This window comes from Podarcis filfolensis (assembly GCF_964270895.1).
Source record: "Podarcis filfolensis genome assembly, chromosome: 14".
Lineage (NCBI taxonomy): Eukaryota > Metazoa > Chordata > Lepidosauria > Squamata > Lacertidae > Podarcis > Podarcis filfolensis.
The window spans coordinates 23,700,266-23,723,252 of record NC_139616.1 but is presented as its reverse complement, the minus strand read 5'-3'; the positions used below and the strand labels follow the sequence as shown (position 1 = coordinate 23,723,252).

At 45.3% G+C, this 22,987-nt stretch overlaps 1 protein-coding gene and 1 long non-coding RNA gene across 2 annotated transcripts in view; one reads left to right on the top strand and one right to left on the bottom strand.

The window, feature by feature from the left end:
• Positions 1-12,580, top strand: part of SLCO3A1 (solute carrier organic anion transporter family member 3A1) — a 103,000-nt gene extending 90,420 nt beyond the window's left edge. The window contains exons 6-10 of the mRNA XM_083586501.1: positions 487-685; positions 2,314-2,452; positions 7,891-8,066; positions 10,008-10,072; positions 11,096-12,580. Coding sequence (XP_083442627.1) covers positions 487-685; positions 2,314-2,452; positions 7,891-8,066; positions 10,008-10,072; positions 11,096-11,475 — 959 coding nt within the window. The 3' untranslated portion in view covers positions 11,476-12,580. The remainder of the gene's footprint in view (positions 1-486; positions 686-2,313; positions 2,453-7,890; positions 8,067-10,007; positions 10,073-11,095) is intronic.
• A 447-nt stretch (positions 12,581-13,027) lies between these two features.
• On the bottom strand, positions 13,028-19,034 carry LOC310749751. Its single transcript, XR_014541723.1, has 2 exons — positions 15,535-19,034; positions 13,028-15,273 (listed from the first exon to the last, which is right to left on the bottom strand). It is a non-coding gene; the product is annotated as an uncharacterized lncRNA (long non-coding RNA).
• Between the last annotated feature and the right edge of the window lie 3,953 nt (positions 19,035-22,987).

The window sequence follows — 22,987 nt, the reverse complement described above, 5'->3', positions numbered from 1 at the left end:
TTCTTCTCCAAGGAACTCATGGTTCACCCTCCCCATTTAACCCCCACACGTCTGACATTCTAACCACTACACCACATTGTCTCTCTAATAATATAAAGTATATATATATATATAAATACAGTGGTACCTTGGTTGTTGAACTTAATCCGTTCTGGGAGTCTGTTCGATTCCCGGAATGGTTCGAAAACCAAGGCGCAGCTTCCGATAGGCTGCAGGAGCTTCCTGCAGCCAATCAGAAGCCGCGTAAGCTGTGCTGGATGTTTGGCTTCCAAAAAATGTTCGCAGACCAGAACACTCACTTCCAGGTTTGCGGCATTCTGGAGCCAATTTATTCGACAACTAAGCCGTTCGACAACCAAAGTACCACTGTAAGTGCTTTGTTTTTGTTTTTTTAAGGGTTCCTAATGTTTCAGGAAGTAGGTTTTCCCCACCTGCATGCACAGGAAATTGAAATGGAAGCTATGAACCCCTTTGCTCTTTGTGCAGGCATGACAGCTATTCCCTGTGCATGTCTGGGCATCTTCCTGGGTGGCCTCTTAGTCAAGAAGCTGAGCCTGTCTGCTCTCGGAGCCATCCGTATGGCTATGCTGGTCAACCTGGTGTCCACGGGCTGCTACGTCTCATTCCTGTTCCTGGGTTGTGACACAGGACCGGTGGCTGGGGTCACTGTTCCCTATGGAAACAAGTGAGTATGACCCATGAAGCGGACTTTGAGCCAGAAACGCTCCTGGGATTTATTCCTCCATGGCCAACCCACTGCCCATCAGAGGTTTCGGGTTACCTGATGGATATGCCCCTGTGATTGGTCCGGATGTTAAAAAGTCCCACCGACCTGGAAGGAAGGGCTGCATCCAATAGGTCAGGTTGTGACTGAGCTGCTCCTTGAGGATGAAAGGAAGGGTCCTAGCCTTGGTGGCCAGCACCTTTAAGAGCAGAATCTCTGCTGGAATTCTTTCATTTGGCCATCTTAACTAGAGAGGTCTAATCCAGTGGGGTGGGGTTTCCTTCAGCAATCCTGAAGGTATGGTGTTATGTACTGAGCTGAATTCTAGAACAATAGGATCCAGAATGCAGCAGTCTGATTGGTCCGCAGGAGCCACCCAATCCAGCTCCAGGTGGAAGTGAATCAGTGACCTGATTGGCCTGAAGGAGCAGCCAATAAGGTTTCTGGAGGAGGTGAATCCACAACCTGATTGGCCTACAGGAGCAGCCCGGAAGGAGCCAATCACGCAGGGCCCATCGTGTAAATAATGTATATATAGCTAGACGTTTTGGGGAAAGTTTCATTCATTGCTACTACAAGCTGAATAAAAAGCATGAAATTCACACTCAACTCCGGGTATATTTCATATAGTTAGGAAGCCTAGATGTATGTAGGGTTGGCTTTGGGCTGGCTTCCAACAGAGACTTTAGCTGCTCCTGAATTTCCCAGCATGCACCTGTCCCATTTAAGAGACAAGATGGCTGCTGATGTAGACCTTGGTAATATGGTGCCCTGTGCGAGTCCGATATTTGACACACACACACAGCCAGCCCTTGCGCCCCAAAGCCAGGCTTTGGAAAGGAGGCATGGGGAATCTAGAGCCTTCCCTTCTCCTTCCCAAAGCTGGGTTTTGGGCCCTGTCAGAGCCCTCACACCAGCGGGAAGGCACTCGCTTGGCCCCTGCATTCTGTGAGGGGGAACCAGTCAACCTGCCCTAAATCTGCCTCTGTATGGCTATCCCTAACCTTTGGGACCTTAAGCTCTTTCTGTTCTCTTTGTTGTCTTCCATGCAATCAGTAGCCAAGGAAGAGTCTCAGACCATAATACCATGGTGTCATACCATGCACAATGATGCTTCCCCCAAAGAGTCCTGGGAAGTGTAGTTTGTGAAGCAGGCTGAGTGTTGTGAAGAGACCCTTATTTCCTGCCACACACACACACACCGAGCTACAGTTTCCAGAGTGGTTTAACAATCAGTCCCTCTTCATGGGGAATTCTGCAAATTGCAGCTGTGGGAGGGGAATAGGGGTCTTGGCACCCTTAACAAAGTACACCTCACAGGATCCTTTTCAGGGAGGGGCCTTAAAAGTAGGGCCTTTTTGCAGCTGAAACTCACCTGAACTCAGTTCCACCACCTCTCAGGTGGGCGCCATGGTGAGTTTCAACATGTCTTTCTCTAGAAAAATAGCACTGCTTAAAATTATGGTGTGAATATGGCCTGGGTGTAACTTTTGGGGAGGAAAGGTTCACTAGGAAAGAAATGCTTCGGAGTCACGCTTCCTTCTGACCAACTATTGCCCTCCCCTTATCCCCCACCTACTTTCTTCCAGATCAGGACCATCGTCCATCCTGGCACCATATTCCGCCTGCAATAACAACTGTAAATGCCAAACTGATTCCTTCACTCCGGTCTGTGGGGCAGACGGGATCACGTACTTATCTGCCTGTTTTGCTGGATGCAGTACCATGGTAATCCATATTTCCTTCATTGATTGATTGGATTTCTTACCTGCCTTTCACCGTAATCTTCCCGTGCGGATTGCAGCATTCGGTTACAAAAAACAAAAAAAACAAAATGCATTTGGGGCGCTGTGCAAGATTACCTCCCCCCCAAAAAAGTGCTTTTTTTCAGGGTGTGATTGTGGCGCCCAAAATGGCCGCCATGCTCTCAAACAAAAAAAGTGGGATGTCCCAGTTTTATCAGGACACTTGAGGGGTATGTATGTCTTTGTGCTCTGGCGATGTCTCTTGTTTGTCCACATGGAGCATACAGTGAAGAGCGTGTGAGGGTGCATAGAAACTAACAAACTACAGTGGTACCTCTGGTTACATACGCTTCAGGTTACATACGCTTCAGGTTACAGACTCCGCTAACCCAGAAATATTGCTTCAGGTTAAGAACTTTGCTTCAGGATGAGAACAGAAATTGTGCTGTGGCAGCGCGGCGGGAGCAGAAGGCCCCATTAGCTAAAGTGGTGCTTCAGGTTAAGAACAGTTTCAGGTTAAGTACAGACCTCCGGAATGAATTAAGTACTTAACCCGAGGTACCACTGTATACAAATGTAAAATTGAGATTCGTAGCACCACCTGTTTATACTCTTGCCCCGCCTATCACTTGCACAGAGCCCTGCCCAGTAAGGAATGTGGCCCTCACTCCCCGCTCTTGCCTTAAACAAAATGGACAGAGCCTCATCTAGTGGCCCAACCCTGTAAACAAAGAGAGGGAGAATGGAGCCAACAGAGAGGTGCTGGTGAACATCAGTGGCATGAGCAGGTGGGAAATTCTCCTTTGCCAAAAGCGCCAGGCAAGGCCCTCAGGATGGAGGGGAGCAGGTGGCCGTGGAAGAGCTTGCTAGCCATTGCTGGCAAAGGGAGCCTGTTCTTCTTCCGGAGGCTCATTGTGCCCAGATATAATTGCTTCCTCAGCTGCATCTCCTTCATCCTCCTTCCCGCCCCAAACCCCTTTCATATCCTCTCTCAACGTTTCTCTGGAGAGAGGGAGAGAGACAATGACAGGTTGTGAATTCAGCAAATCTCTAAAAGCTTGACAAAGAGAATAATTTCTCTTTGTTCTCCAAAGCCTGATATTTTGATAGAAAGAAGATGACTGATGTGTGTGGACAAGGCAGAGTTGATATCTAAGGACTAAGAAGTGTGTGTGTGTGTGTGTGTGTGCGTGTGCGTGTGCGTGTGTATCTAGACCTAGATATTTCAATAACTTAACAGTTCAAGGCGAGTCAGTTACAATAAATCCTCCTGGCAGGAAATAAAGCGATTCTGTATCTCCCAGCATCCTCAGGGAGCAACAGCCATGATTGCGACACATTCAGAAAATGTTGTTCAGTTCTTCTGGGGATCTTACTAAATGCACGCACAAAAAGCAGAAGAAAAGCACAGCAGATTTTCTGTGCAGCTGAAAGCTCACAGATCCAATTATCCCCATTCTCCTCTGCTCCTCCTTTATCACACCACGCCATTGTGTGGCATTTTCCTGGTCAACTGATATCATCAAAAGCCTTCCTCACTCTTTCCTTCGGCAAGCAGGCATCAGAGAGCCAGAGTCCCTCTTCAGACACACCAGTGGGGAACCACAGCATTGTCACTTTTTGGCAGTGTTTGGACAGACACCTCTTTTGTTGTTGTTGTTGTTGCATGAATAATAGCCGCGGGGAGGTTGCCTCTAGCCACTACACTGCTCTTGGGGCCAGAAAATCGAAAGCATGGTAGAGGGGGGCCACATGCAAACTTTCTGGAAAAGCAGAAGATTGTAAGCTTCAAGGCACAGCGGAGAAAGGCATATTGGAGCCAGCCGCCTTCCCAGAATAACTAGAAAGACTTAAAAAAACTAGGAAGTAAAGACTTTGTGTTTTCTTTTATGCCTTCCTACATAATAGGGGCTTATTAGTTCGCTCTGAGGGCAGATGGGAACCTTTCCACTTGGACAGAGGCATAGCTGGAGGGGCACGCTGGGTGCTACACCGCAGGGCCACCCCCATGGGTGGTTTGCCCTGCCTCCAGGTGCCCAAGCTGCTAGCTATGCCCCTGTACTTGGGAACCCCAGAGCTCTGTTGTGTGTACTGCTACAACCTGTCAGACAAGGGTTTTGAATAGCAAAAGATGCACCAGTTCTCTTAAGGCGGCCTTCCCTAACCTGGTGCCCTCAATTATTATTTTTATTAGCAGTAGTGGTAGTATTTATATGCCGACCCTCCAGCAAATTAAAACATCGAGCACAGTAAAACAGCCAACATTTAAAACTTCCCTATACAGGGCTCCCTTCAGGTGTCTTCTAAAGTTTATATGGTTACTCATCTCCTTGACCTCTGATGGGAGGGCGTTCCACAGGGAGGGGGCCACTACCGAGAAGGCCTTCTGCCTGGTTCCCTGTAAACTCACTTCTCACAGTGAGGGAACCACCAGAGGGTAGCAACACAAGAGCAGGCCTTTTTTGTGGTGGCTCCTCATGTGTAGAATACTCTCCCCAGGGAGGCTGGCTTGGTGCCTTCATTACACGTCTTTAGGCACCAGGCAAAAACATTTCTCTTCTCCCAGGCCTTTGGCTAATTATGCCATCTATGGCCTTTTAAACTGGGGGGGGGGGAGGTTATTTATTTTATTTTTGTTGCTAGGGTATGATTTTTTTCTGTTTTAATACTGTACACTTCCCTGTGATCCTCAGAAATTTAATAAATAATAAGAATGGGGGGGGGGCTGAAGAACATGAGCAGGGGACCAGGAGTGAGATCTGTGTGCAACATAAACCCTTTGTGATATTTGCAACTGGCTAGGAGATCAAAGGGAATACAGCCACTTTCTTCCCTTTCTGATTGCACATTGATAAAGCTTATCTTGCCTGTCTCTGGCTTTCAGCCCCTGAACAAATCCCCTGTAAACCTGAGGCTGTCTGTTCCCCTTCTAAGGTGTGTGTGTGTGTGTGAGAGAGAGAGAGACAGACAGACAGACAGACAGACAGACAGACAGACAGAGGGAAGCACCTCTGTTATTATCCCTACTGCTGCTGATTCCTGACTTTCTGCAAGAGACAGAGTTAACATCACAAACCAGTATCTTTTGCCTCTTCATTGTTCTGAGGTTCTGAAATGAGGCTGCAAAGGGCTGGGCAAATTTACTCTTTTTAATGCACTCTGGCATAATTAGAAGCACTGGGTGAAAAGGGGGGGGGGGGGTAAATCAGAAAGTAATTAGAAGCTTTAATTTGAAAATGGTTTAGCCTAATGCAGGGACACAGCGTCTTCCTTTTATCCCTGTATTCACGAGGGGTCTCAACCCATGGTAATTTTCTTTTCTTTTTTTAATGGTAATTTTCTCACAGTTGTGCTTATTTGAAAGACTTGAAAGAGCCAAAGGGAGAACCACAAAGGGGAAAGGAATGGCACACCACTAGAGCAAAGATGGCCGTATTCTGTCCCCTGGCTCTCTTCAGACTGGCAGATGCAGGAGGATGTGTGTGTGTGTGTGTGTGTGTGTGTGTGTGTGTGTGTGTACCTCCCATTTTCCTGCCTCTTGCCTGACTTTTACGGCCAATATTGCAGTGGCAGAGTTGACACTCAGGCCCACTGTAATCCTCGCAGGAGTGCAGAGCACAATCCTGAGTGCAGAATCTCTTTATGGACACAGTCGCAGAATATTGCTTTTTAATAACGATATCGAAACCCAGGACCATAGTGCAAAAGGTTGAAAAAGGAATGCTTCAGTTATCCAACCCCCAAGCCATCTGAAGAAAGCTCTGTATAGAGATTTTTTTTAAAAAAAAAAACGTTTAATGTAGGGCTGCTATACATCTGAGTTTTCCTGGACATATCAGGGATTTGTCCATTTGAAATAGAGTCTGGGTGGAATTTCCAAAAATTGTGATGTATGGCAATGATCTTTTCGGGGAGATTTTTTTTTTAAAAAAAGCTCAACAACCAAAAAGACCCCATGGTATGGCAATCCTAGTTTATTTTATATATTTTTTCAAAAAAAAATATTGATTTTCCAAAATTTTTAAAACAAACATAAATCTTAACTGTAGTTAATCCAATCTTCATAACATTGTTAGGTGACTTCCTCTAATCCCCCTGGCTGAATTTCAATGTATATCATTGTAACAGTTTTCCAAAACCAAATTTCTCATAAAATTAACTTCATCACTTAACATCATTCTTTCTTTTCATTTCAACTTTAAACATTTTATTCTCTAACATCACCTATTTAAATCCTAAGCCTATCTGGTATTTGCAAGTTTTTCCAATTAAGTTATCTTAGCATATTTAACTAAATAGTCTTTAAATTTCATCCATTCCTTCTGGTACTCCTCCTCCTTCTGATCGCGGACTCTTCCAGTCAGGTCGGCTAGCTCCAAAAAGTCCCTCGTCTTCATCTGCCATTCCTCCACTGTTGGGACTTCTTGTGTTTTCCATGGCAATCCTAGTTTAATCTTCTATTGTGTTTTTATATATGTTGCAGCTGGGTTGTAGCTGGAGCAACCCAGTCAAACGGATGGGATACAAATAGTAAAATTGTTGTTGTTAAATATGACATCCCTATTTTCATTGAAGAAATGTTGAAGGGTATGTGATGGTTTGTTGGCAGTGCCTCTCAGAAGCCAGAGCATAGTTAAATGCAGTTTGCAAGCGGGCTACAGGTTCCCTCTTGCCTTTCCATGGCTCCCAAACTAGAATGAGTGGCATGTCCACACCCTGTAGCAGAAATGACCGCTCCCCGCATAAAACGGGGGGGCGCCCTTTACGTGGACGCGCGCAGCCCCTGGATATGGAGCGGCTCCATCAACACAGGCTTGGCTTCGCCTTCCCCCAGGTGGGATACCTGGAGGTCTCCGCCTACCTCAGTCAGTTGTCCAATCCCGCCTGGGGGAAGCATTGCCAAGGAGACCAGGCCAGGTAGGGGAGAGACTACCTGCCCACACAATAGAGGGAGGATCTTACCTCGGAATCCTCACTTGGCTCCAGGGCGGAATCCTTTAGTCTATTTTCCTCTTTGCAGCAGCGATACAAAGGGGTTTCTGAGGGGAGGCTTTGACTGTACGCTGAGAGGTCGTCATTGCTCTCCCCTGCGGCAGCGGCGTAATGGGGGCAGCTATCTCTGCTTGAACATATGTTCTCCAGAGCTGGCCCATCCCCCCCACACACACTAGATAACCCTGATGTTCCCTAGGTCCCCGGCTGGGGACTGGGGAGGGATAACGCCCAATGCCTGAGCCAAGGTCCACCCACATCTGAAATATAATAAAGTTGTGGCCAGTTTAATCCCATAGCACGTTGTCTTGAGTCGTTATTCCACATGATGGGGTGCCGCCCGGGATCTGGGGGACTCCACCTGTCCACGCAAATCCGCTGCTCTGTGTTTTGTCAGCTGAGCCTCCTTAGCTGGGCTTTCTCTTCCAGAACCTCACAGGTTGCACGTGCCTCAGTCTGGTCCCTGCGGAGAATGCCACGGTCGTTCCTGGGAAGTGCCCAACCCCAGGATGCCAAGAAGCCTTTCTGACATTCCTCTGTGTGATATGTGTCTGCAGCATGATCGGAGCCATGGCTCAGACGCCCTCCGTCATCATCCTCATCAGGTGAGAGCCTTTGAGCGTTTGGGGACTGTGGTGACAGAAAAGGGGACTGCTGGAGCTGAAGCAGAGCTTGATCTGAAAGGGTGGCCAGCTGAAGGCCGCATCCGTACCATACATTTAAAGAGCTGTGGTGCTTTAAACAGCCATGGCTTCCCCCTAAGAATCATGGGAGCTATAGTTTGCTACACGTGCCGAGGGTTGTTAGGAGGCCCTTATTACCCTCAGCGAGCTACAATTCCCAGAGTTCACTGTGAAGAGGGATTGAGAATTAAACCATTCAGGGAATTGTACCTCTGTGAGGGGAATAAAGGTAGAGGGACCCCTGACCACTAGGTCCAGTCGCAGACTACTCTGGGGTTGCGGCGCTCATCTCGCTTTATTGGCCAAGAGAGCCGGCGTACAGCTTCTGGGTCATGTGGCCAGCATGACAAAGCCGCTTCTGGTGAACCAGAGCAGCGCACGGAAATGCCATTTACCTTCCCGCCGGAGCGGTATCAATTTATCTACTTGCACTTTTTTGGCGTGCTTTCGAACTGCTAGGTTGGCAGGAGCAGGGACCGAGCAACGGGAGCTCACCCCGTCACGGGGATTCGAACCGCCAACCTTCTGATCGGCAAGCCCTAGGCTCTGTGGTTTAACCCACAGTGGCACCCGCATCCCTATGAGGGGAATAGGGGTGTCCTAACAACTCTCAGGAGCCTTAACAGAACCCAGGATCCAGAATTCTTAAGAATTAAGCCATGACTGACTGAGGTCTTATGATAGCACTTCAAATGCAGGGGGCTCTGGTTATATCTGGATATCCTACTCCCCAGTTTGAAGCTGCGTCAAAACTTAGCATCCCTTTCATGGCTCACAGCAGAGACTATTCCGCTGGGGTAACTAGTGCACAGCCCTCCCAAGGAGAATGTCAATACTTTTTTTTTAAGCCCTCAAATCTCAAAGCCACACACTCTTTCCTGTGTCTGTTCTCAGCGCATTTTATACTTCTGTTTGATGTTAGAGAAAGCTCTGCAAATATCTCTGTCAATCTACCATTCTCTGGCCAATCAGCTGTCTGCACCCTCAGCCAATCCCAATCCAAACATGTAACTATGGGAAAGAGGTTCCTCATCAAAGCGGAAAGCTAGGTGACTGATGAGGCCGCCAGAAACTCAGCTCCTGTAGGAAGGCAATTATTCTTACTCTTGTCATGAGACCTGTCCAGCACAGCTGCTATAGCAGATACGAGAAGAGCCAGGACTGCTTCATAAACAGCCCAGGATGCTGGAAGAGGTGGACCTCTGACCTGATCCATCAAACTCGTCTTAAGTTTTTACATTCACACTTTTGACCCAAAGCCAATAGATTATTATTTTTTATCGCCTCTCCCTGCACATTCACACTGCCTGTCCTCCTTGCAACATTCTAACTTTTTTTAAAAAAAGTTGTTCCTTCTTCCTTTCAAAAATTCACTACCTACAGGTGCTGGGAGCAGGCTGGGGAGGGGGCTACAGAAAACAGGATGGTCCTTTTTGCGGTCTTTCTGGAGGCTTCCGACTCTGGCCACTGTTGGAAGCAAGTCACTGGACTAGAGGGTCCAATCTAAAGGTTTCCTGTCATATCCAGCATATAAAAAATGTGAATTCCTTACGTGATGGTTCACAAGGGGTTGTGATTTGCAGGCGGTGGATGGGAAAGTCCATAATGCTGCTAGATTTCTTAACTTACCAGGCAGCTACAACTTTTTTCTAATCTCAAGGCACCTAGAAGTGGAGTGGTAGGGAAGGCAGCACATTAATGATTTAATTTCTGAAGATGGGACCATCTTGGTTGACGGAAAAATATAACTGAGGTAGTGGTGTGCATGTACATTAATTAAAGCCTGGAGCAAGGAACCATTTTTATACACGCAAACATATTGTATATATATATATCTTGTTTGCTTGAATTTCTCCTGTACAGAACAGTGAGCCCAGAGCTGAAGTCTTACGCTTTGGGAGTTCTCTTCCTTCTCCTCCGGTTGTTGGGTAAGTAAAACTTAACCCTTCTTTTCATCTTCTCTCTTGCTGCTCTGCTGCTTCAGGCAATCACTTCAGCAGGAGCAAAAACTAGACCAGGTCAGCACCATGGAGAGCTCAAGGGGGAGACTCCATAAGAACAGAGCTCAGATGTTGCTTCAGCGAGGATTGGAACATCTTGCAGAGGAGGAGCCAAAAGTTGCTGGTCTTTCAGCAGAACTGATAGAAAGATCTGGACATTCCATTTCTCTCCTGTGTAGCTTGATGGAATGGGCTGCTGTAGATGGCAGTTAAGAGAGCTCTTTTAGCAGAGCTGATGGAGATGCTAAGGATGTTCTAGGGACCCCAGCAGATATAATGATATCTCTTCTGAGATGCTGCTTTGTGGTTTTCCATAGGCATCTGGTTGGCCACTGTGAGAACAAGATGATGGAGTGTTGGCCTGATTCAGCATGGCTTTTATTGCTTTCTTTTCTTATATATGGATAAATTTATCCATTGACTTCCCCCCCATTATGTTCTATGTTTATCCTTTAATGCTACATATTTTAACTTATTACATTCCATATATACATCCTAAATTATTAGCCTTGATGTCTTTCTACTGTTGCTCATATTTCAAATCCTCCTCGTGTTTTCAAGCAATTATAATAGTTCTTTAGATATTCTACAAAAGGTTTCCAATCCTCATAGAATGTTTCGTCATTTTGGTCTCTAATTTTTGCTCTTAGCTTGCCCAGTTCCACATACTCCATCATTTTAATAAGCCATTCTTCCTTCGCTCATCCTCTTTCCATTTTTGAGCATACAATGTTCATTGCATACATAAATAAATATACTTTTTCAGTATATTTGTTTCTGTCACCTTAAGAGAGAAGCTTCAGGTTTCTTGGGGAACATCATCTTATACATCTTCTTTATCTCATTATAAATGTTTTCCCAATAGTCCTTCACTTTTTTGCAAGTCCACCACACATGGAAAAAAATATCCCTTCCGTCGTTTTCTCACGTTCTTATCTTCTGCTTTCACAGGTTTTATCCCACCTCCCCTGATCTTTGGAGCGGGGATTGATTCCACATGCCTGTTCTGGAGCACGTTCTGTGGAGAGCAAGGAGCATGTGCTCTGTATGACAACGTTGTCTACAGGTACCTGTACGTGAGCATCGCAATAACCCTGAAATCGTTGGCGTTCATCCTGTACACCACCACTTGGCAGTGCTTAAGGAAGAACTATAAGAAATATATCAAAAACCATGAAGGTGGACTAAGCACTACTGAGTTCTTTGCCTCCACTTTGACCCTGGACAACCTAGGCCGGGACCCCATTGGCCAGAATCCATCACATAGGACAAAATTTATCTATAACCTTGAAGACCACGAGTGGTGTGAGAACATGGAGTCTGTTTTATAGTGATTATGAGGGTGGATTGCTAACCCAAAGTTCCTTTTTAAAGTTTAAAAAAAAAGATAGATAAGATATATGGGAAAAAATGTAATATAATATACAAGCATCTTTTGCAAAATGGCAGCCACCACTATATCTCAAAATCTACTGTGATGTTCCAAAACACTCTCATACATAGTTAGACTGACAGAGGAGGAAACTCTGTCCTTTTCTGAGAAGCAGGGCTAGACAAGGTTCAAGAGAACAGGGACATTCTTAAAATTTGGCATCAGAAATGGAGGTATGGAGCTGTACCAAACATGTTGGCTGGTGGTGACATTATGGATGGGCAAAGCTTGCAACATTTTGGGATCCAGAGTTTCAGTAGAGAGCTGTCTGCCCTTTGGCGTAAAGACAAAGAGAAAGAAAGAAGGAAAGAATGGAAGAAAGAAAAGCCTTTTTTCCAGAATAAGCGCCATTTGAATCTCAAGTACCGCTGGGGGTAACCTTTGCAATAAGAGCTAAAAGGATGCAAACTTGGCTGCTGTTTAGTCCCAGCATTCTCCTCTTACCGTCTCTGTCTTTGTCATCAAAGAGGGAGCCACATCGGAGTTCCTCAGCTGATCCAACTTCACCATCACGAAAACCACAATCCCAGAAGATATATCTAGGCAGCTGTTGAAATGCCCCAAGCCAGCCCCATGACGCATCACCACTCAAAACGCACCAGCATCATTCAATTGACATCTCTCTTTCCATTTTGGTATTGGGTGGGTAGGGTTTGAGCCTGGCTGTGCCAGAATAAGGTGGGAAGGGGGGCGTTGGATGATCCATGCCGAACGTGCTGTAAGCTGGCCATTTTCCAACCTGGGATCCCTCCAGATGCGTTGCACTACAACTCCCATCCATCCCAGGAAGCAACAGCTTGGGCTGATGGGAATTCCAGTGCAAAACATCCGGAGGGCACCCAGCTGAGGAAGGCTGCTGGAACTATTTTTTAAAGTACATACAGATGAAGAAGATGTTTAAGGGTGAAGAGAGATGTTATAGTTTAAAAGTGGCAGAGGTGACATGCTTGCCCTTCCTGTATACCACTGTGCATTTTTGTATTCTGTCATAAGTTCTGGCGGGGGGGGGGGGGGACATATTTTCAGTGCAATTTGGGTTGAGCCAGGTGAAAAGTTGGAACGTGGTTGGACTGGGCTTAGTTGAAGGTAGCGCCTCTCCCCACTGCAAATGTTCATCCATTTGTACAAGATTTGTGATTTTTGTTTTTTTGGTAGGGGTATGGTGAACAAATATATATATATATATACACAGTGGTACCTCTGGTTATGAACTTAATTCATTCCGGAGGTCCCTTCTTAACCTGAAACTGTTCTTAACCTGAAGCACCACTTTAGCTAATGGGGCCTGCTGTGCCGCCAGCGCCCGATTTCTGTTCTCATCCTGAGGCAAAGTTCTTAACCCGAGGTACTACTTCCGGGTTAGCGGAGTCTGTAACCTGAAGTGTTTGTAACCCGAGGTGTTTGTAACCCGAGGTACCACTGTATAGTGAGAATATATATATGGGTGGTGGGTTGGTTGGTTTGTTTGTTTGTTTTTAAATACAAATCCTGGTACTCAAGGGCAAATTACTCACCTCCATATGGGAAGCATTTTGTTTATCCACTTAGGGCCAAGGGGAAATGCCTGCCATTTTGGCCCCTCTCTTCATTTGTGAGGAAATGGTGTAGGAAGTGAGCAATGAAATCAAACCGTTTCAGGGACAGCTTCCTTTTGCTACATTTATCTTGCCTGTCTCTTAAACCTGTAAAAACCTCTCTTTCTCTGTGGTGACAAGCAAGACAGGGAGGGCGGGAGACTGATGGCTACCAGCCACCATGATTTTATCCCAGAATGCCTGCTGCAGCGTTGGGAAATTTTGGCAAACAACTGGCTTTCACCTGTGGGAATTCTCTTGGTTCAGCCCACTCCCTAAGGTAACACTGTTTCTCTGCACGTGTGTAGCTCAAAGGGCAACCACCCTTTTTCTACGTATGGCACCTTTCCCCAAACTAGCTGGCTGGGGCTGATGGGAGTTGCAGTCCAAAAACACCTGCAGGCCACTAGCTTGGGGGAAACTACAGTGCCTCTCTCACCAATGCGGAACAGCCATTCCTTGGTCACTGCTAGGTGACCTGTTTTTATTGAGCATCTATCCTGATTTGTTTGTCGGGTGATTAGATTAGGTTGGCTATTTAATGAGCGTTCATTCTGATTTGCTCGGAGGGAGGTGGCCTTGCCTCAAAGTAAGTATTAGCCCACACTTTCCAGTGCATTTCTCCCCACACACACACACACACTTTTTCCGTTGCGAAAAGGCTGATTTGGGGAGAGAGGGAACAGATCGTTGTGCAAAAGTGACCTGAATTTGCCGGCCTGTAATTAAATCCCACCCGCAAATACAGTGTCAGCCCAGGAGTGCCCAAAATCACTGCAAGGAAGAGAACCATTGTGAGTGCCCCCAGGATGTGATGTGCATCTCTTTGCTCTACTTGCACCAAACTTGCCATTGCACACACATCACACACTTCTATGCATTTTAGGCCTATGTTAAATTTCTTGCTTATTCCAAAAGCAGAAGTGTGTGTATGTGTGTTTTTAAACAACAATCATCCCCTGCTCCTTCTTTTTTAAACTCTCTATGAATATTTTCCAATACATTTTAGTCTTCCTCACTTCTAGATGCCCCATGACTCTTAACTGCAACAGAGAATTTCCCAATGTAGATACATATCTGTACCAGTAGTAAAGAAAGGAAGGATCACAAAATATTGTTTTGGGACCGGAGTAGTTTAACCCTTGGCCTGCGGGGGTAATCTCCCCCCTCAAGTGAAGTTATCATGGGTGGGGTCCCATCACCAATTTTGACAGTAGCATATATAGAGAGAAAATTAAAGGAGGCAAATCACCTTCTGATGATCAGATCAATCTTCTGATGAGCAAGATGGTGGCCAATAACACCCACAAGTCATCAGAGGACAGGGGGCTGTGCAACTGTGTGAGAGGAAGAATGTGGGCTGGCCACAGCCAGTTTTGGCCACACTCACCACTGGCATGAGATCCTCGGAGGGGTGGCCAAACATGAATGTGACCCTAAACAACAGCCACTCTGGTGTAGAAATACAGCAGAGGCTAAAACAGGTGCAGGGTCTATTATTATTATTATTATTGTTAGTCATTGTTTTTCTCTTCTTCAGTACTTGTAAATCCAAATTGATATATTTAATATATTTAATACAGTCCCAGCAAGCACAGCCGGAGTCAGGGATGGTGGGAGTTGTAGTTCAGTAACATCTGCAGGGCCAAAGTTTCCCCACAGCTGTTATCCAACAGCAAACCTGACCTTGCCATGTATTGCAGGTTCAACAAGGAGTCACGGCCAGTCCAGGTTCTCTTATCCGTCTGCATGATACATTCTTTTGGTCTCATTCACACTTCAGACAGCTTCGAAAAAGGAGTATAAGAGCCTAACTGTGCCCCTTACACTTTGCCATTTCATACCCCAGATATTCGCAGGGGACTAGTTTTTCACCCAGCATGCAACACTGCCATTGCATTTCACTTGAGGGTTCCACTAAAAGGGCATTGCAGTCAGATCCCAATAAAATTGACTTGCAGGAGGGTGGGGCGTTATTTCAATAATCCAAAACCATTCCCTACCCCACAGGCTAAAGAGATATAACCTTTCTCCTACTTAAGGTCTCTTCTGCCATGCTTCATCCTTGATCTGTTGAAAATGTAGGTCCAATGGGGGAGCTTCGGCACTAATTTGAACGTTAACTTACCATATTTTTTGCTCTATAAGACTCACTTTTTCCCTCCTAAAAAGTAAGGGGAAATGTGAGTGCATCTTATGGAGCGAATGCAGGCTGCGCGGCTATCCCAGAAGCCAGAACAGCAAAAGGGATTGCTGCTTTCACTGCGCAGCAATCCCTCTTGCTGTTCTGGCTTCTGAGATTCAGAATATTTTTTTTCTTGTTTTCCTCCTCCAAAAACTAGATGCGTCTTGTGGTCTGGTGTGTCTTATAGAGTGAAAAATACGGTAATTTTGCCTACTGCCATATACAGGGAAACAAGAAATGTGGGTCATCGTCACCTGCAAAAGGTTGGCCTGTTCCAGTGTCATAATATTGCTTGAAATGCAGAATGTGGCTTTTCTTAGCATAGTCTTCATCCACCTGGTGCACTCCAGATGTGTTGGACTACTGCCTGGCTGTGCTGGCTTGGAAGTTCTAGTCCAAAAAAATCAGGGGAGGGGCACCAGGTTGGAGAAAGCTGCCTTCGTGAATAGTGCCAGCACCCCATCTCTGGGATCCTGGGTTTGGCTGTTCTGGAATTTCCAGACAACTGGGTTTCCCTTGTTTGGACCATGGAGAAATCTGGAGAACACAAATAAGGTTGGAAAGTCCCTTTCCCAGAAAAGTGAAACAGAAACAGAGCCCTGAAATCTGATCTGCTGCTTCCCCCAAGAGGGCTACGAATGTGATCTTGTGTCTTCCTGAGATATTTGTGAGCAATTCTTCCTCTTGGACCCCCTCTTGGCTGGTCCTCTGTTTAAAATGTATTCTTATTCATCCCTTTTGTGTCTTCCTCCAAGTTGCTCAAGGCAACATTCATGGAGTACTCCAATTTTACCCACCCAAATATCACCACGAGCCAAGGCAGGGTGAGATCCAGGGACTTGCACTAGAATTTGAACCCAGATCTCCCCACTCCCAGCCCAGCACTATTTACTTAGGACTGCAGCCTAACTTAGGGACAATATTGGCAAGTTCTCTCTCTCTCTGCATGGTGGCAGTTTTATTAGTTGAAGATCAAAGGTTATTGCAAAGATGGTGAATCTATCTTCTTCACTATACAGCTTTGGGAGAATGCTAAAAACACACCTCTTCAACCTGGTGTTTGCCACCTGAGATTTGTGTTTTCAGAGGCCACCCTGTTTCCAAAAGAAGACAGAAGTAAGCGATAAAAGGATACCCAGAATGAAAATTAGCAACAGTTTGTACATACTTTGTTTTAGCATTTTATGAGCTGCCAGGTAAAACAGGGATATCCTATATAAAATGATACATCTGTTGGGGTCTCACCACAATAGGAAAGATCTTATCTGCTCTCATTCCTATCCAGCATCTCTTTCAAAATTCTATGGAAAATGTTCAGGCTGCTTTATGGACCGAGATTGTCCATAGCACCATGCAATGTATACCAATTTTTGTTGTTGTTTGTTGTGATGTTGTTTATAATGGAAAGACAAAAAGCATATATACCCATTTCCAGCCATGTCTTGTGCAGGAAAAAGAAAAATCCATGCATCTTGAGTGCCGTTACGAAACGGCCGTAAGCAATAAGAAAAGTATCAGGTATAGCCAGCAAAGCTAGAGCAAATAATTTAATAAGAACAGGTTTGATTGTAACAATTTTTTCCCATCTGAAAGAGAGGAAATAATCATTTTCAAAAAGTTTCCTCAAAACTTCTCATCACATTGTTCGGTGCCATGCAGATATTTCATGAGGACTAGGGTATTGAAAAAAATGTAGGAGCCAGTCTTGGGGGCAGTCACTGGCTCCTTGGTGCATGCAGGAGGGGAAACGCACAACATGCGGTTATGGGCCCAGAATCCAGCTTTCATCAGGAGAAGAGCAAGTTTCTAGTCCACATGGGACATGTGTGGGGAATGCTGACAGCAATCTCTGAAGTGGACAAGGTGACTGACCCAAAGTTCCTAGCTTCAGGGATAGTAGGGTAGCTTATGTGTTGTCAGAAGACAATCCTCCGTTTGAAGGTGTCTTCCATTTGAAGGGCTGTCCAGTCTAAGTGTGGTTTAAAGACAAACAAGCATAAGAAGGAGAGAGGGAGGCCTTGACGTTGCCCATTGGTGATTAGGAGCACCTACATCAGACCAAGCAGGTACATATGGGTCACCTATCACAGTTTTGTTCCCCTCCAGGATGAAATGTATTGTAGTTCAAATGATAGTGAATAATCGTAAATTAGCATCTATGCATAAGAATTCGCCCATGCAAGGTCGATGCAATCTGTTTCCTCTTTATTCTTTGGGAGGGGGGGTTTGCATAAGTGGCCGCCCGGGTCAAGAGCCAACAGAACTCCTTGCCTTCCCCACTCCCAAGCCAAACCGAATTATGAAAAATAGAGGGAATGGCAGAAGATGACAGGAAAAAAATACTAGGCATTGTGCAAATTTGCATAATTTATGCAGTTTGCAGAACTGGGGGTTTGGTCAGCACAGAATCTGCATTTCCTTGGTGCACAAGTTCAGCTTTTAAAAGAATCTGCAGCAGGGTCCATGCAGCCACGATTATACTCCGTCTAATTCTTGAGGGGCACTTAAGGGGTGAGCCACCTGGAGCTTCTCGATTCCTGGCATTCTCTCGATTCCTGGCATTGGGGGCTCTCTCAAAAAGCAAAGGCAGGCAGAATCCTTATAAACCCCAGGTTCTTTTTTTGGGGGGGGGGGACATGTGTTTGAAAACAACCTGATCCATTCTGAATCCAAGCAGGAAAACAAATTTAGTACATAGAAAACTGCCTTATCCTGAGCCAGACCATTGGTCCATCCAAGCTCAGGATTTGAGTACCGTTTTCTGGGAATCACAAGTGTGGAGAGGGCTTTCCACGAGCACCTGGCTATCCACAGTGAGATCAGGATGCTAGACTGGGTGGGCCTTTGACCTGATTCAACGGGTGACGAGTCAATGCAAGTTGTGAAATCTGCAGTGGCAATTCCTTTGGCGATGGAATGGTGGGTATTGGATGGCAGAGTCCCTTTTTATCCAGAATCCACATAGAATTGTACAGTTGGAAAGGACCCTGAGAACCATCCAGTCCAACTCCCTGCAGTGCAGGAAAATGCAGCTGTCCCGTTCGGGGATCGAACTTGCAACCTTGGCATTTATCAGCACCACGCTCTAACCTACTGACCTATAAATCACATGTAAAGGCACTTCCAAATGCAGTGATTCCTCCCACCCACCTTGCCGCCCACCCGCCCAAGACTAGCATTAAGACTACCCAGCCTCCTTCCTCAGCGTTTCCTTTCTGGGGCCTAAAACTGATCCCTTTTGACGCTTAGTTGCCCCTGTCCCCCCATTTCAGTTGGACAGCATGCTGATGCTTTTGGATCGATCATGCCCCCAAAGGAGGGTTTGTTCCAAAGATACTAATGATAAACTTTTTTGTGAGGTTTCTTTTGTTGTTGTTGCCTTGGCTGGTTTATCATTTGGGTGGGTGAGGGAGTTCTAGCAGGACTTCAGAAATTTAATATGTTAATCCTTTTTTTTCTTTTCTTTTTTTGGAGGGGAAAGAGATTTATTTAAAAAAACGAGAAAGATCTCGCTGTACGTCTGATCGAAAAGGAGAAAAACGGGAAAGAGAAGCGTCGTGCTCAGTATATTTTGAGTACCGCATTCTGTATTTTTGCAAGCTTATATTTTCCAGATGAGTTTAGAAATATGTGATGATGTGAAATAACGTACTGTAAGTTTGCTGTAAATGATATTAAAAGCACTATTTTCATTCATCACTGGTGTCCTCGGGTGAGCTATTCTTTATTTGCATTTTTTATTAATGTTCAACATTAGCATAACAGTTATAATCAAAAGAAATAAACAAGGGAAAAGACAATATAAATTACAAGTGTGCAGAAAAACAAGGATTACTTTTGAGAGCCAGAACAAAATGGAAAGCAAAACCTTCTGGGCAAAAGAAGAAAGTGGTAGGACAGGATTCATGAAGATATAAAAACTAAATATAGGTGGTTTTACCAAAAGGAAAGATGGTCATTTGGTGGATGTCTTGTACATTCAGGTTGGGTTTGAAATTTTAGAAAAAGCCCTCAAGGTTCCTCAGATTAATCCTTTTTTATTGTTCCTTTGCTGAGCTTGGGGGGGCATGTGAGGGGGGTGAGTCAATTTCTCTTGCACATAGGAGCCAACACCTAGGGGCTGAGGGGTCTTCAGCCCCCCCCATAAAATATCTGATGGGCATTGCCATTCAAGTGGGGTGTGTGTCATGTGATTGATTATGTGGGGTGGGACTTACCACCACCCCCAATATTTTATTCCAAGTTGGCACCCCTGCTCTTGCAGATCCGATTTCCAAATTTTACACCACTCACAATGCACAATTTCTGTTTTGGCCATTGCTAAAAGAAACAAGACCAAGTTTTTACGGGTGACCTGATTCATGTCTTCAGGAAACATAGTAAGCAAAGTGAGGCCATGAAATAAGCTGACAGACAAGAAGGTTGGATGAGCAAGTGGCCATATCTGTATACTGGTCACTTGATGTTTACAACATCAAACGACAACTGCACATATCTACCCTCAGGGTCATTTAAATGAATTTTTGCTCTCGGTGGATTGTATGGCAAAAGTTGGTTTTGTATCTAACATGAAATTGTATTCTGAAGTACAGCTGAAAATCAGTAACATGGAAGGACATTAGCAATAGAACCAGATTATAGAATAAGGAAAGAGGAATTGATCAAACCAATCAGAGTTGTTGTGTGAGATAGTTGGAGAAAAATTGCCTAAGACAGCCACAGCCACCCATCACCCCTGAGCACTGACTGTGTTGGCTGGGGCTGATGGGAATTGTAGTCCAAAATACCTAGAGAGCATCACATGGGCTATCCTTACCTTAAGCAGAGTATCACTAACTGCTGAAAGGGTTGCAATCCTGTTCCCACTGACTTGGAAGTAAGTTCCACTGAATTCAAGGGGACCTTTGAGTGTATAGGTTTGGGCAGGGAAGCACAGCAAACAAAAAACAAAAAAAAAACCACAGCTTCTGTGTTTCATCCAAATGTCAGTGATTTGAAAGGCTCCCACACTAGAAATAACAGATTATGCATCCCATAGCACCTCTTCTAAAGTTGGAATTCCTAGCTTCACTTGCTCATTCACAATAATGGTCACCTAGTGTTTACCACTTCACTTTGTTTTAAAAGGTTGCTTGGGAGATTTCCTGTTAACATGTTCCACGTTACTTTGCTGTTTTATATCATTGCATAAGAGGATCGCCGTGCATGTATCTCTGGAGTTGTTTGGTTCTAATGCAGAGAAATCCCTGACAGTGACCAGAAACATTATTCCAGAATTTCCATACAGGAATATTCCCACCAAAGGCAAAAATATAAATCAACCTGTGCCCATCTTTTCCAACAACACTGGCTACCGTGTGGGTGCACTAGGCAAAAGCCTCAAAGAAGGATGCAGCACCTCCTGAGAATATTATATTGTGCTTATTTTGATTTGTAACATAGAGCAGGGTTGACCCTACCATTAGACAAAGTGAGGCAGATGCCTCGGGTGGCAGATGCCGGGAGTGTAGGCAGCAAAGTTGAGGTCTTGGAGAACAAAGCTGCATGTATAATATACCATCCAAGCTAGTCTGTTGTCTTCAGATGTGGAGGTTGCTGTCCCTTCGCCAGTGCTGAAATAAGACCCAGTTTCCAGTTCCTTTTGTCACTGGTACCTAGAGCTGAGGGAGTGGTAAAGAAAGTTCAGAGGCCACACAATCACCTTCATCCAAAACGTAAGAGAAACATCATCCAGCAGCCAAGGATTCTGGAAGACATGTTGAAGTTTAGTTCCATGGTTCTGTGTAACATGGTGCTCTGTTTCCCACCACCTTGAATTCACCTAAGAGCAAACAAAAATGGGAAATGGCAGCACAGCACATTCTGTCGCCTTCAAAGGGAGGCAGCAGAACAATCTTATCTAATTATTGTTCTCTCTGCCCTCTGTAGTTGAAGATGGGGAAAGGGAAGTCGCAACGCAGTTGCCAGCTTCACTGCAACATTTCTGCTTTGAAGGAAAGGGAACCATCTCCCCAGAGAGTTTTAAACAACTATTTGTTTCCAAAAAGAAAAGCACCCCTCCTTTATTTCCCCTAGAGAAAGAAGAGTTTGATCGTTTACAAAAACCTATATTTAACAAAGCAGCTTATTGTCTACCTTGTTGCAGCCTTCACTGAAAACCAATAGATTATTACCTATCTATGCTGGATCGCAGGGAACAGACAATATAATGCATTCCCTACAATTACACACAATTCCAGCCTGCTCTACCCTCCCCCCTGCCAACTCCCCCCCCCCACTTGGGTATTGCTTGTATTCCTATTTTGAATGAAAGCAAGTGAACAAAACACTGTATAATCCTTCAAGGTAGGATCACATCACCTTCAGGCAAAGTCAATGACTTGACCATCATTTTAATGTAATGACCCGTTCCCCAACCTGGAAACCAGTGTGGGGACCTCCAGATCTAGTTCAGCATTGTCTTTGTCACCAGCAATTGACACGGTGCCCTCCAGATGTGGTTGAACTCCATCTCCCATTAGTCCCAGCCATTGTGGCCGGTGGACACAGAACCGATTGGAGTAGCTGTCTATCTAGAGAGTATCATGTTGGCTACACCCTGCTCCACACCGACTGACACTGGCTATACAGTCGTACCTTGGAAGTCGAACAGAATCCATTCTAGAAGTCCATTCAACTTCCAAAATGTTCAGAAACCAAAGCGCAGCTTCTGATTGGCTGCAGGAAGCTCCTGCAGCCAATCGGGAGCCTCAGGAGCCCCGTTGGATGTTCAGCTTCCAAAAGAACGTTCGAAAACTGGAACACTCAACTTCCGGGTTTTGATCGTTCAGGAGCCAATTTGTTCAGGCGCCAAGGCATTCAAGATCCAAGGTACGACTGTATAGCGTTTCAGAAACTCTACCTAGAGATGCTGGGATTCAACCAGGGACTTTTTATTTTACATGGAAGGAACATGCTCTAGCATTGAGGTATAGTGCCTGCCTTCACCTGTTCATAAAGTCACAGGCTAGCAGGGAAAAACAGAGGGCTAATTAAGGCCAACTCTGGTTCCTCAGAAGCTGATGAAAGGTTTTCCAAGAGAAGCTTGGTCATGCAGACAAATGTCTCTTATAAAACCCTCCTTGCTGAGTTCTGCTGAGACTAGAGGAGGAAGCTGGCAGCCAGTGTCACCAAGCCCTGAACTGTAAGTAAAAAAGGACAGCAAGTGGCTGGCTATGGGCAGACTGAGGCTGGGGGCATGATTGACATTTTAAGCCACTAATGTGTAATAGCTTTTATTCTGAGTAGATATGCAGGGGGGTGCACTTTGCAGATCAGGCTATAGAATATACAGCACATGACAATTTCACAGTGGATGCTTGACTTTGAAGTATTTCTCCAAGTACTGCCTTGGGCAACGGTTTCCTTCACATTGGGAGTGCATTGTTGGACATACATAATGTTCATGGTGGACAATGGTGACCTCTGGTTAGCACGCCATGTAAACTGGCTGTTCACCCTTGAACTTGTTGCAAAGAAACCTTTGCAGTGTGCTGTGATTCCTTCTCAGAGAAGTCCATGCAGAAACAGTCCACCCAAAAAAGAGAAACTTTGAAAAGCACTCATCCGAAGAACATAAGAACCCAGCTGGATCGAGTCAAAGGCCAGGTGCT